The sequence below is a fragment of the Poecilia latipinna genome, unplaced genomic scaffold (assembly GCF_001443285.1).
Source record: "Poecilia latipinna isolate Pla-1442-1.1 unplaced genomic scaffold, P_latipinna-1.0 Scaffold1376, whole genome shotgun sequence".
Lineage (NCBI taxonomy): Eukaryota > Metazoa > Chordata > Actinopteri > Cyprinodontiformes > Poeciliidae > Poecilia > Poecilia latipinna.
Window position 1 is genome coordinate 35,644 of NW_015113992.1, and position 14,734 is coordinate 50,377.

The 14,734-nt window shown below is 40.0% G+C and overlaps 1 protein-coding gene across 1 annotated transcript in view; it reads left to right on the forward strand.

The window, feature by feature from the left end:
- ngfra (nerve growth factor receptor a (TNFR superfamily, member 16)) overlaps positions 1-14,734 on the forward strand; it is a 39,289-nt gene that overhangs the window by 6,809 nt on the left and 17,746 nt on the right. Inside the window, exon 3 of the mRNA XM_015056349.1 lies at positions 5,521-5,883. Coding sequence (XP_014911835.1) covers positions 5,521-5,883 — 363 coding nt within the window. The remainder of the gene's footprint in view (positions 1-5,520; positions 5,884-14,734) is intronic.

The window sequence follows — 14,734 nt, forward strand, 5'->3', positions numbered from 1 at the left end:
CTACACTAAGTCAAACGAACCAAACTCTTTGAGAAACATGTTCCCCTCCTCGCCTGTGGGGGTGCTGCACCAAGAACTGCTGAAAGAAAAGACATAAAAACCTCAGAGGAAAACAAAAACAACTTATTTGCAAACAAAAATGGAGTGGCGTAGGTTTGTCTTTGGCAAAAGACTACAAGCTATTTCTTTCACAACAGCTTGGCTGCATTTACCCAGAATTCCCTGCGCTATGGTCCACTTCCTCCTCTTTAGGTCCTCTTGGCATTCACATATTCATTTGAACTGCACCAGAGTTCACTTCTACCAAGCTGAAACCGGGGTTTTTAGGGGGAGTTTGCTTTTTTGGTTCGGACCTTCTCAAATATGCCAAACTTTCTACAAAAACAAACTAAAGTTCAATTAAAGTTTGAATTTAGTCTAAAGAAAGAGCCCCAAACATAAATCTTTAAGCCAAACCTTCACTTCTACATCATGCTATTCGTTCTCCACTTGAAGTAAAGATAGATGGCACTTAACTACACAGACTTTACTTTGTAGATTCTTATTTAACCATAAATGTTTACTATGCAACACCAACCTTCCCTCTTCCCTTTTCATAAATTTGGGAAAATTTAAAAACACCTGTTTCAAATTTGGAGAAGGTCAACCAATGAAGTGGGATGTTGATTAAACACAGTAAAGTTTAAAATAAACGAAGAAAAAAAATCAATTCAGCTGTCAAACATCTTTTCAAATGTTGATAATTTATCTTCCCTAAACAAAAGGTCACCAGTTTATGTGGGAGGGAAATGTGGGACATTTTGTGGAGGGGCAGAAATTTCCAGGTCACTAAAAGCTTCCACTCAAAAGAGCTGATTGTGAAGATCATTGAGCAGTTTCAAGGACATCCACCGCTACATTATTAATGACACTAATGGGACCAAAAAAACGCGAGGGGGGCTGAAGTGGCACATTCAAAGTGCAACAAGCCCCCCACTCACATCTCACTTTCCCATCAACCAACTTCGTGGCCAAATAAGAAAACTCTAAAGACTCGTTTCATCGCTCAGCTGGGGACAATTAGAAAGAATCTCATATTTTATTTAAGAAGGCACTCCCCGTTTTTGTCTTGATGGCCTTTAACTTTCTCCTTTTAGTTCTGGATAAAAGTGCTGACGCATAAATCGGGTCCGCACACCTCCTCCGTGGCTGCATATGGTCACGTTTATAAATGTTTACACGCAGGCACTGTGAAGAGAGGGCCCATGCATACGAGCTGAAATGAGCGAGGAAGCAGCCTGCATGCTGCGGGATAATTGATATGAATGAGAAAAGGAGCTTTACTGGTTCAGCTTGGCTGCAAAGGAAACAAAAGCCTTCAAGCTCAACTAATTCAAATAATCGTTTACCTTGGAGTTCTGTTGTTTATCTGGAACTCGGTCACTGTCGCTCTCCTCATGCTAACAGGAGCGAGAGGAGACGCCAGATACAAAAAAAACCTTGTCATTTTATTGTATAACTTCTAAAGATAACAACGACTGTCAGCCCTCGGTGTAAACGCGGATTTATTTGCAGCTCACACTTTTTACAAGGTAAGAAGACCAACGTTCATATACTCTATAAGTTAGTATGATTAGAAAGAAATCAAATATTGCAATATGGCGGTGTCTAACGGTCAGTAACCATGGAGACAACCCCGCGCCGTCATGTAGCCTAGCATGTATGGAAAAAAACTGGTTAGCATCTCGTCTTCTGTATGTTTTAATGCTGCTCTGGTTTAAGGGGAAACGCTGTCTATGACATAATGATATAAATCATGTGATGTGACTTCATGCAAAGTCGGTAATTTGATCTACGGGTACGGGACGGTTTCTAAGCTAGCCGTTTCCTTTTTTTTTTTTTTTTTTTAATACGGCCGTCTATGAGCTCCAATCAGGTGTGTCACGTTAACAGACAAATTAGCTGGACTTGAACAAATGGAAGTCATGAATAAACTGGCAAAAACAACTTTGGAAAACAATTTCAGTTGCACTGTCCCTCACTTCTAACGTCCACCGTGGCGCCTTGAATGATTAAGTGACGTAGTTGCAAAGGGTCATTATTTGACGGTTCTTCGGGAGCAGCACTCACAGGAGTCTCCAGTTAATCTATTTTACTTGACCCTTCCTCCTGCAGCCGTCAGCACTTTGATTACTAAATTATGTTTTTTAGATTAGGTTTGGACTTTGAGCTCCAGACCACCCTCGGAGACCGTTTCCGATTATGTCGCCGTCAAGCTGCCTCGAGATTCATTCGAGCAAATCTGCTGGTTGCTTGCACGCCGTCCCCTCTCCTCCATACCTGCCTCCCTATCGTTACCCCCATCTGCTCCTCTCTGTCTGCCTGTATAATGTGACAGGGCTCGGCTGTACCGCTGTTTACAAGGTGTTTAAAACTTCAGCCGCTGCCAACGTTGAGTTGCCAGGGAGGTTTAGAAGGAAAAAGGAGTGCTGGGACATTGCTGCGGGGGTTTTCACACTGACAATACGCGGTTGCTCAACACGACAAACCCTTAAGCAGTTCTCATGAAGAAGAAGAAGAAAAAAAAAGCAGCACACTCTGGGACATATGGAGAGGCAGATAAGAGTTGTGCAAACGTCCCACACGTCAGTGCATGTGGTTTCATTTGCGGTTGAGTAAATCTTGATGATTTATGTCATTGCAACCCAAACAATACGATTCCAACCAGAGTAAACGTAGCAGAATCCTTGTTTTGTAACTTTGAAAATCAAACCCTGGTGTTAATTAAGTGGTTTAAGAAGCAGCTTTTACATTCATTCCTGTTTCATGGTGTCATGCTGTGAAACTTTCATGGTGTACGGATCGTCTTAGGGATCAAAGTGTGCTCCTTTCTGAACCGCAGCTTTCACAAGGTGACCGCTCTTGTGTTTGGCACGTCACAGAAAAGCAAAAGGCAATTGAAGCTGGTCGTGTAATGAATCTGAGCTGCAGGTTTTTCTTTTTTTTTTTTTAAATCTCCCTCCCATCAGCCTCTCAGCTCCCCTCGCATCTTTTTCAACCACTAAGGCATGCTCGAATGGCACATAAACACTTTCTCTCTCACACTGTATGCATAATTCAGCAGGCATCCAATTATATCTGAAAATAATTCTATATGAACATGTAATATTAATAGAATACCAGCGGCCTGAGGAACTCTTCAGCGTCAGACCAAGCTAACTTGAGGTCATCACTTCCTCAGCGATGAACTCTCCTAAATCCTCCTGTTGCCAAATGTTCCTGGAGAGCAAATCTGAAGTGTGTGAAGTCATTGAAAAGCAGCAGGCAATTAGTCGCAACTGCTTTTGCCCCTTTTTATTCAGCGTGCCTCTTCACATCTCAGCTGTTTTCTAGAGTCGTTATTGCTCACAGTCCTTCCAAAAATCAATGGAAGGTGAAGACGTTGTGGACACATTGTCAACTTTTTACTTTAGTTATAAACGTTGTCAAGAAGGCAGCATAGTGGCTCAGCATTGGAAAGTGAAATAACAACATACTTAACATGCTATTTGCTAGCAGGAATGCTGATTGGCCGTAAATAATGGAAACTTCTTGGCCGATTTCCGTTGTACAACTAAGTCAGAAGCAACTTTTTCAATAAAATCCTGTAGTTGAGATGTAAATAAAATATGTTTAGTCTCTCAACAGACGACTCATTAACTAGAATCTTAACCAGAAGTGGAAATATATCCGTTTTTATGTTTGCCGTTGCCGTGACGATGGCTACACTTCCTGGCATCCACATCATAAAAAAAAAACTATTATAATTAAAAGAGCTACTTAATATAACAGTAAAAATATAGTATATTAATCCATAAATGTAACATTTGTAATTCTTAATCAAAATTGTCCATCCATCTTCTGTACACCCTTATCCCTTAGTGGGGTCGGGAGGTGCTGGTGCCTCTCCAGCTAACGTTCCGGACGAGAGGCGGGGTCACCCTGGACAGGTCGCCAGTCTGTCGCAGGGCAACACAGACACACAGGACAAACAACCATGCACACACACACACACACTCACACCTAGGGGCAATTTGGAGAGGCCAATTAACCTGACAGTCATGTTTTTGGACTGTGGGAGGAAACTGGAGTACCCGGAGAAAACCCACCATGCACAGGGAGAACATGCAAACTCCATGCAGAAAGAGCGGGGCTGGGAATCAAACCCAGAACCTTCTTGCTGCAAGGCAACAGCTCTACCAACTGCGCCACTGTGCAGCCTAATCAAAATTGTACTTATTATAATTAACATTATTCTGCCATATATGGCAAATTTAATCTTATGTAACATCTCTAACACTTTAGTTATTGTGGAGGACAGAAACAAAACTAACACAGGGGCCTAAAACTAAACCTTTGCATGTTATTCTTATTTAAGCCAACGGAACACAGCTGGCTTTTACAGGAAGTTAGAAAAGTTGCATGTAAGATTATAAACGATGAAATGACAATCTCTGACTTTGTTGAGCAGTTTTCAAAACTGGAATTGTCTATGACATTTATTTATTAGTGATTAATATCCACCACTATAAAAAATTAGGAATGTGTCATGTTGACGGTGTGTGTTCAAAGTGAATGCATTAACGCCGTGAAAACCGTTTAACGTGAAGCATCGAAGCAAAACACTCTGGAAAATGGTTAAAGACATTTACTTATTACCAATAAGAATTGTTTAAAGTTGTGTTTACTTCCTAATATATACTGAACCCATTCATTTGAATTATTCTATCACAATTTGTGCTTTTAAAAACAGATTTTTAGTGCAAATTACTTCTGCTACATTACATTTTCCTGACCACAGACTTAACTGCATTCCCATTGTCTCATTTCTAATTTCAGAATTCAATAAAACACTTTTTTTACTGCAGTATATTAGGTTAGATTTTACTGAAATATTCCTTATAGTCCACTCTACAGTAATTTGTGATCAGAACTGGTAAAACTGGATTGTAAAACAGCTTCCAGGCATGCTGAAGCTCTTCCTAAGCAGATATGATAAGTCATGTTTTCAAGCTTTACAAGTCATTCAAGTGAGCAGATCAGGATCTCTGACTCATATGATTCTTTTGAGCCAGATCTGATCCAAATCTGCAGAACAGCAAAATGAGTAAGATTTACAGCAAGAGGGCGTAACTGTCTTTAAAATTTAGCAATGTTTAATTCTAGGTTAAGTCTGAGTATTTGCACAGGCTGGATTTTACTTGTTGTGTTTGACTGAGGCTGTAGACATTTACTCAGCGCAGCACAAACACATGCAGATCGATATCATAATAAGGAACCCGAGGCTTTTGACTTGCTAGCCGACAAGAGCACCTTTCTTGTCCTGCAGCACAAATCACTGAGAGCCCTGTGGATCAATGTGTCCTTCCTGCTAATGAATGTGCAGTAAACATGATTAATGCCATCAGATTAACTGTTTATCTGTTTTATCTTCACATATTCCATTGGCTCTTCTTGCTTTTCCTCTGACTCACTTGCCTGGTTTCATCCTCTGACCTGCAGGTGAGACCTACTCAGAGAACTACAGCCACACGGAGAAGTGCAAGCCGTGCACCCAGTGTACCGGCCTGATGCGGATGGAGACTCCCTGCACCGACTCCAACGACGCCAAATGCGTCTGCATGTATAACTTCTACTTCAACAGCATCTCTGGACGATGTGAGCCGTGCACTGTGTGCCCGCTGGGACAGGGCGTTTACTCGCACTGTGACCCTTACCACGACACCATATGTGAGGAGTGTGTGGACGAGACGTTTTCTGACCGGGAGAGCTACCTGGAACCCTGTTTACCCTGCACCATCTGTGAGGAAGACATCGAGACTCAGCTGGCTGAGTGCACGCCCATCAGTGACTCCGTCTGCCACAGTAAGCCTGCTGCTTGAATTTCTGACTCCAAGCTTCTCTCATACCAATATTGACAAATCCTTCATGCATGTGTGACATGCAGTTGCATCAGTTTTTGAGTTAGTAAGCTTTAGAAGTGATTTAATTCTCGATTTTTGAGGGGAGAGTGATGTTATTGCTGTTCAAAAGACTGGCCTGGTTTTTGAATTAGTCATTTTTAGGAAAGGATCCTAAAGAAATAATCGGTAGCTGTTTTTCCACTACAATTGTGTGCAAAACTTTGTTGATATTCCACTAATGTTGAAAAAATACAATTTCATAATCGAGATGTTTCCATTAAGTAGGAAACACAAATTAAAATCACAAGTGAATAAATTTATTCACACGATAAGTCATTAAAAAATGTGCCGCTCTGTCATCTTCCAACTACTTCCTGTCGTCTTCTTCATATTTTCCAGCAGTAGTAATGTCCAGTTGTTGATCCTGACTCATGTGATGCAAAAAAGTGTTTGTTACAGTTTTGCGAAATACACAAATTTCAATACAGCCAAAACAAACCCAACACCTCATCAAAAAATGTTTGTGTTTCTGTTTAGCAATTTTATTTTCATAATCCCTATTTGTGCAATTTTAAGACAAATGGAAACCCATCTGCTGCTTGGAACGACAGGGAATGAAAGGATAATATTTGTGTCAGAATCAGCGTTTTGAAGTGACTTTTTGACCTGGATTCAGTTTATTGTTTTTGCCATCAGCGATGTGCTTCCAGATGCTGCTGTGTGGTTTTGGCTCAGCCTCTCACTGAGAATGAATCAAGCTCTGAGAATGCTTCTGATTCGGTCTAAAAGACTAAATAAAATCCCAAATAATGACACAACCCACAACACAGGCAGAACCGTTTGCACTCTTTACTTAAGTTAGTTTCCTGGGGATGCATTCAGGTCTTTTTCTCCTTTCAGTTAAAGAAATCTTCTCTAGTCCAACTGTTGATTATTTGGTCTGACCTGAGCAGGCGGTTAGTCTTTAACACATATTAGGCATGACTGCACCTTCACCCAAACACACGAGACGATTCCAGCCCACAAAGTGCCGTAAGTTATTTCAGATCGGCGTTGGAAGCCTCATATAATTCTCAATCACACTTGAACAAAACCAGCAGGGGCGACCTGCACATGCGTCTGCGTGAACACGCGTGGCGAAAGGTCGGGCTTGGTCAGCTGGAAGTTGAAAGTTTTAGCATTAAAAGGTCAAAGACTGCAGCAGTGTCAACAGAGAGACGATCAATAACCTGCACGCCCACAAAAACACTGCCAAGCTTTTTGTCCAGCAGTAAAGGTGGCTTGAAAACCCAGGAAGCTGTAAATTCACACGGGTCAGGCGAGGTTGGGAACTGACCTCAGCGTTGCCTTGGGTGGCAGTGCTGACTTCTTGGAAGAAAAAAACTGGAAAAAAAGATAACTCCCTCTTGCTGAAAGTTTCATAGACTGTACGCTTCATATGCTTGCTTTCAGCTCTGAGAAGGTTAGAAAGCTAGAACATCTTTTAACACTTCATTGTTAACGTGCAAAGGGCCAAGCTGCAAAAACACTAAATGTTACCGAGCAGTTTTCATCTGGTTTCTAGTCCAAATATCTCAGTTCACTTGAAATAAGACCAAACTAACTTACAAGCAACTTTTCAGCAAGATATAGGAGCTTAAATATTGATAAAAAAAAAAGCAAAAGTTCAGATTATTTCACTTAAAACTAGGGCTGTAGGATAATATCGATATCGCGATATATATCGATATTTTCTTTCCTAGAAAAAAATCGATATTCATCCGCAAGTATCGTAACATCCAACTGTCATCTTGCTGACTCACTGCTTGCTTCGCCGGGAGAGTGATTAGGTCATCAGGCTTAGAGTGATTCCTTCAGATGTTAAGTGTCAAGGTTAAAAAGGTATCAACCTATTCAGAGCAGGTACTTGGTGCACTTTATTTACTTTACAAATGCATGTAAGCCACAGTTTGTACTGTTTCAATTAAAAGAAACATGTTTTCTCACCACTTCTTTGATTCTTTTTGTCCAGCTGTCGACTTTGTCTGTGTCCATGTCCAACCAGAGCCAGGTTGGTGTTTTAATCAGTTTTCAGTTAAATTAATTCAATCCAACTCTATATCACCAAAATCACTCTGTCCCTCTAAAATCTTTCAGAAAATCGCAAAAGTGTATTGAATTGTATCGTTTGACGAATATTGCAATATATATCGTATCGTGGACAGAATATCATGTATCGTATCATATCGTAAGATTACTGTATCACTACAGCCCTACTTAAAACGTTGGAAAAATGTGTTTTCTTCCATCAATATTAAGGAATTAAGCTCCTGTTTCTTGCTGAAACTTTATTTGTTAGTGTCTTATTTCAAGTTTACTAAGATCACTGCATTAGAAACGAGACAAAAATACTTTGTGGTTTTGCAGGGCACATAAATGGTTTAAATTCCCCCTTTAATTGACTGTAATGACACTGAATGCGTAGAAACGGAGCATAGAATGATAAGATCTAGACGTGTTGATGTTGTGGAGGAAGAGCAAATAAATTTCCGTCCAGTCTGCACCAATATTTACCTTTATGCAAACTCCAATTCTCTCTCCGCTGCATTTTACGTTGCATGCCACTAGATTCCATAGATACAGCCAAACCCGGCTTACAAAATATCGATGTACATTAGCTACAATGCAGCCTTTTGCTGCCCATTTATCGCCCACCCAGGCTGCTCAACTTTGACCCGCCTGATGGCACGATAGCAGCCATAATGGTAGATGCTAGAGATGGCATCATAAGTGACCTTATGAAAGGAAAGTCCTGTTAAACAGCGAGTTTGTTCCTGTGGGATAATGTCTGCAGACACACATGCTGCGATGGTGTTACCAAACCTTCATGGTGGTCCTTGATAAAGATTTTTTTCCTGCAGCGAACATAAAAATAAGCTGCCCATCTGGGACTCACTTCCTGTTTCTGAATTCATTTAAAACACACGAGAAGTACTTTTAATTTCGTCCCGGAGTCTTTCTTGAACTTTGCACACGCTGTGGTGAAGATGCGAATCCCAAAAAAAGTCCCCGCTTCACATCCAGCTGTCAGCGAGTGTCAGTTACACAAAGCAGCGACAGAGACGGAGAAAGAGAAAGAGGCCGGGATGAAAACAGATGGAGAGCTGCAGCATCTGTGCTGTGCTGGTGTTCTACGGTGAACGGGGTCGATATGAGTCCTGGGATTTCTTCTGCTCACGCTCAGGTTTCGCTGAGTGACCTCTGAGCGCGCACAAACACACACACACACACACACACACACACACACACACTCTCTCTCTCTCTCTCTCTTGTACAAGAGTGTTCGGAATCAATAGAGCTGATAGAGATGTGGACTTAGAATTTTATCGCGATATTTTGTGGTGCTATTGTGATAACGATAAAGACTATGATTAAAAAAAGATTTATTACTTAATTTTTAGGTAATAAATAGTTTTGCAGGATGGTGACTGCATGGCACAGCATTTATCAAACACAAATCTTATCTGAAATAAGCTTTCCCAGGACAAAAAAAAAAAATTACACCACTAAGCAGCACACAGTAAATGCATTTAATCATATTTTTTAATTTGCTTCGTGGAACTAAAAGTGGAGAAAATACTAAAATAACATTTTTGATCATGCCGTTTTGTTTTCACTGCAAAAACACAAAATCTTAGCCAGTATTTCTGTCTCCTTTCTTTAATTTTGTCTAATTTCAAGTGTACTAACTTAAAAGTAACTTTTCAGTAAGATATAGGAGCTTGATTTAAGTAAATAATCCCTTATTTACTTATTTTGTTTGAGTTTCCCTTTAATTCATTTAAAGCACTTAGTATTGCCTTGTTGCTGAAAATGTGCTATATAAATAAATTTACCTAACTTTTCCTTAATATTGATTAATAAAGTACTTGTTCCGACAAACTTACAGCATGTGAAAAATGTCTTGCTATAAGTGAAAACATTCAGCCAATGGAGCTAGTAAGTTTTTAATCAATATTAAGGGGTTATTGACTTTAAATGATCTCCTATATCTTACTGAAAAGTTAGTTTTGTCTTATTTCAAGTCTGCTGAGATATTTGCACTAAAACTAGACCAAAATACTTGGTAAGATTTTGTGTTTTTCCAGAAATTTTACCATAACATTAAATCAAAAATTCTTCTTAGTTTTTTTCCCAGCTAATAACTGAAAAACAATTCAAAGAACACGCGCGCTCTTCTCTTCCTCCTGCCAAGTGTAATTCCACTGCTGCGTTTTTCATTAAACCCCGGGTGTTGCACACATGTGGACCTTTTTTTGATCTGCGGACCGACATTCGCCTCGCGCCGTTCAGCGGAACATCTTGGTGCTGTTCAGTTTGGAAAGTTTCAGCCTGTGCTGGAGTGTTTGTCCTGAGGAGAAGGGAAGATTGAACACACAGATAACGCCAGACTTCTCTCTTTATTAGAGAGTCCATCACCTCCCGTCTCTTCCCACAGTGGCCCTCGAGTGGACAGGCGAGTGGAGTGATGGAAGCTGTCCAGTGTGCATTCAGTGTCTTCGCCGCTGCAGTATAATTACTCCTTCTAATCAGAGCACTTTACAGCAGCTTCTCTGTTCGTCTGCACCCCCGCCCCGCTCTCTTCCAACACTCTGCCTCTCTGTCTGCCCTCCCCTCCACTCTTTCTATTAACGCTCCCAAACAGAAGACAGAGCGCTCACTTGAATAATTCGTAGCATGAGTGTATATGTGTGTGTGTGTGTGTGATGCATGCACGCCAGGCAGTTGTGATAGAGGCTCAGCTGAGACAGAAGGAGAGTGTTTGGCGGCTGATAAAGAGGTCTTTGTACGTTTGCAGAGCCTGATAGTTGCTCATCTCCACCCTGAACTGGCAGAAGCCGAGACATCAACCTCTGCGAAAGACCCTGGGGTTAAATTCACAATAAAGACCTCAGTGGCTCGTAAAAATTAAATCATTTTCCTCCTCGCTCTTGTGTCCACACCCCGGTAATAAACACATCCCCGACGCAGCCCCACTCATAAAAATCCCAGGCTAGTTTTATTCTGTTTCATGAGCGTTTTAAACCCGCCGAAGCCAAACTGGGATTGTTAAAGGTTCAGCTGCACCTTTCAGCCCCCTGTTGGGCCTCGGGGCTGCGCTCCGGTCTGCAGCCAGCCGGGTTCCAATCTGCAGATTGGAGAAATATAAAATCAGAGAGCAGCTATGAAGACGCAGCGCTCCCACCTTCAATATTATGTGACACATGCTGTGAGAAGACCAGTGGTTCTGGTCAAAATGATACAATTTAGTCCTGAGGTCCAGTAATCTCTACAGTTTTCTTTATGCAGGCAATGCTTCAATTTTTGGGTTAAAGCTAAAATATGTAACTTTTTCCATAAATTATTTTAATTATTATTATGATGTACGTTAGCTGGAGATAGGCACCAGCAACCCTCCTGACCCCACTAAGGGACAAGGGTGTAAAGAAAATGGATGGATGGATTATTACGATGCCGTCACAGTAAGACAGATAAACTGAAAAAAATCCTCTGCCTTCTCCCAGCGCTCCCAGTAATAACTGCAGAAATACACCAGCAAGTCAGAAACAACAAATCAAAGCCAGGAGGAGGGTCTTAGTGCTGTCAATCACTCTTGTGCTCACCTGCTCACACCTGGTTCACCACAACACAGACTGCCACAAATGCTAATCCCAGTTAGCATAGCCATTAATGATGGCTGATAGTTTTCCTTTAACAATAATTTGTTTTTCCTAACACATTTACCAACACGTACACCATAGTGATTGACAGCGCTAAGATACTACTCCTGGCTCTGATTAGTTGTTTTTGACTGGGATTGTTGCATTTTAGCAGAAAGTAAAGGTAGGATGTGGAGGAGCTCGATTTATTCTCACACATCGTTTCTTCCATACGGTCACAATATGGTGAGAGTTTTAATAAATATGGAAAATATATATTTTTTAAAATCTTGCATTCTGCAGCTTTAAATGCAACTAATAAACAATAAAAAGAAAATTAATACAATGTTTTACAGTCGACACAAACGTCGTAGGTTCGAGGTTTTCCTGTTTTATTGCTCATCTATATAGATTTAACTTAATGGTAGCATGTCTGGGAAGCGATGGGCCGACAAACGGCTCATTAATAATTTAATTCAGACATAATTTAAAAACTATTCCACTCTAACCAAACCACCAATATGATGGAGAAGCAGAAGATCAGCTTTGTTCATCACTAGCAACAAAAGCATGCTACGCTAATTTAGCCTGTGAACTTTTCCTTTGAAATATTTAAAATAAAATTAAACGCTGCTAAGCAGAGTGACAGATAAGTGGGATAAAACATAAGTATGAGCATCAAATCTTTTACACAGGATATCTGTGGAAGGGATTCTCGTAGAGTATTTTTCAGAGAGAAGCAGAGACAGGAACTTCTCTCTCAAACTCTGCATAAAGTTATTCTATCCGCACACCTTCACATCTTTTTTTCACACCATCCATTCACAATTTATTCTATTTGCAAGCTCATGTTGCATTGCTAATAGCATTACCCAGCGCGGCATTAGCTGGATGATGTATGGCAGAGCTGAGGAAACCTGACTACATCCGAGGAAAGGTCAAGAAATGCATGTAATACAGACGCCCATGTTTCGACTTCTCTAAACAATCCCTCCTTTCAGACGGATTCAAATCAATACTGTTGCTGTAAATAGCTCTCTGCATTCTGCATGTTTCTAAGTATGGCATGCACATGTGCTGACTTTCTGCCTTCTGAGAGACGTTTTCCACCGTTCAGGAAACCAAACCACCTTGTGCAGGTCGTCCCATCACCGCTGCACTGACAGACTTCTCGATATGCACACTTAATTACAAACAGAAACTTTATGTCTACGTAAGCTGCCCATTAGGATCCCATTGGACTATTTAATGCAGAACCGTTTGTAAATTATGCAGCGAATCAATGTGGAGGAGCTTTACAGTCTGTCACGTCAGTAAAAACAGAGAATAAGTGCAGCCAGTATCTGTAATGGTTCACTAATATTCTTATGCGCCATGCTGGTCTTCAAAGTAATCAATTATATAACGTTAATCTTTAAGTGGATTGTTTTTTTCATGAGATGGTGCACTAAGTCAATATTCAAAGATGATGGGACTTTAATTTCTGCTGCTGTTACCTCACACTACTAGTAGAGGAATGTGTAAAGTATTTGGTTTATTCCTACTTATTTCGGGTCAACATCAGTAAAAACTGTTTATTCAGGGAAAAAAAAAAGAAAACAGGATATCGTTTCTCAAAATGCATTTCTGTTCAATTAGTCAGTGAAAGATTTCAGTTGTTACCAGTGAATAAGAGTGGAAACGCATCTAAAACAAATAAACCCAAACTACCTCAGCATTGATTATTAGCAATTACCCAAGTAATGATGCTAAAATAAACTGATGAAGATCAACTATTGATCCACACTGTTAAAACAATTAATATGTTCCACCTTTAAAATCAAACAAGCTCTAATTTAACTATAATTAGGACTTGGCACATATTTTTAAACAAAGAAAAGTGAATATAAACAGCTAACTGATAGCTATACAAATAATAAAACTATATAATTTGCTTTCATAGCATTCCATATCAAGTAAGAACTGCAACTAAATATGGTAGCATTGAATTTATAAAGTTTTAAATCAAGGAAAGCATTTTCTAATTCTATCCAAATATGATGTTTATTTGAACTATACAGTCGTGTGAAATCAAACTTTGAAATTAACAAATCATTTTCATCAAAATGTCTAAATTCAAGCTTCTCCTCTGATCTTGCATGAATTAAAAAGTGGAAAGATTTCACAAAAGTAACAAAAATGGATTTATTGATTGATGGTGTAAATTTGTGTATCATCAGCATAGAGTTGCTACAAATCATTTTGCTCAAGTTTCTATGGTAAATTCCAATTTTGGACAAATTAGGGCATTACTTTTTTCTTAAATTCTGTCTGTTTTTATTCATTAATGCATTTTTACTTTACCCTTTTCAAATGTTTTCTGTATTTTTAAGCGAGGATTAAAATTTACTGTTAGTCTTTGGGCTGAAACAAGAAGCAGCTTTAGGCAATTCAGAAGCTCTCAGTCAAGGACAGAGTTTCTCCAGTACAGAGGACATTACTGCCTCTGGTTGGAGGTCATAGGTCATATTGTCAGGAGGCTGTAGTGTTACATGCTTCATGGCTTCTGCAACACTGTGCTGATCACTGAGGAGCAGTTACAACCCACAGTCTGAAATGTCAATAAAAATCTAAAATTGTACCCAGAATTCATCAGAGCTGATAAGGAGAAAGTCAAACTGGAGAAATGTGATCCATACAGCTAATCCTCTGGAGAACACTGTGACTTATTCTGGATAAGCTTCAGGCTTTCCTGTGATTTCTTTGAGCTATTTCTGCAAAGGACAATAAACATTCGCAAGACGAGATGTTCCAGATTTTATTAAATGTGGTGGTGATTAAAAACCAGGACACACACTGCACCGATAGACCTCAGGCTTCATTCAGCTGGAAATTAACTATAACAGCAAAATTATATTAAAGCTGCAGTATGTAACTTTTACACCTTTTTTCCCCATTTGCACTGCTCCCGCTCAAAAACCACCAATCAGAGGCAAGAGGAGGGTCTTAGCGCTGCCAATTACTGTTGTGCTGCTAAATGTTTTACTGGTGCAGAAACAACTTGCAGTTACAGGAAAACTGTCTATCCACTATCATTGGCTTCCATGCTAATTAGCCTTAGCTAGTTTGTGGCATGTTGTGGTGAACCAGCTGTAG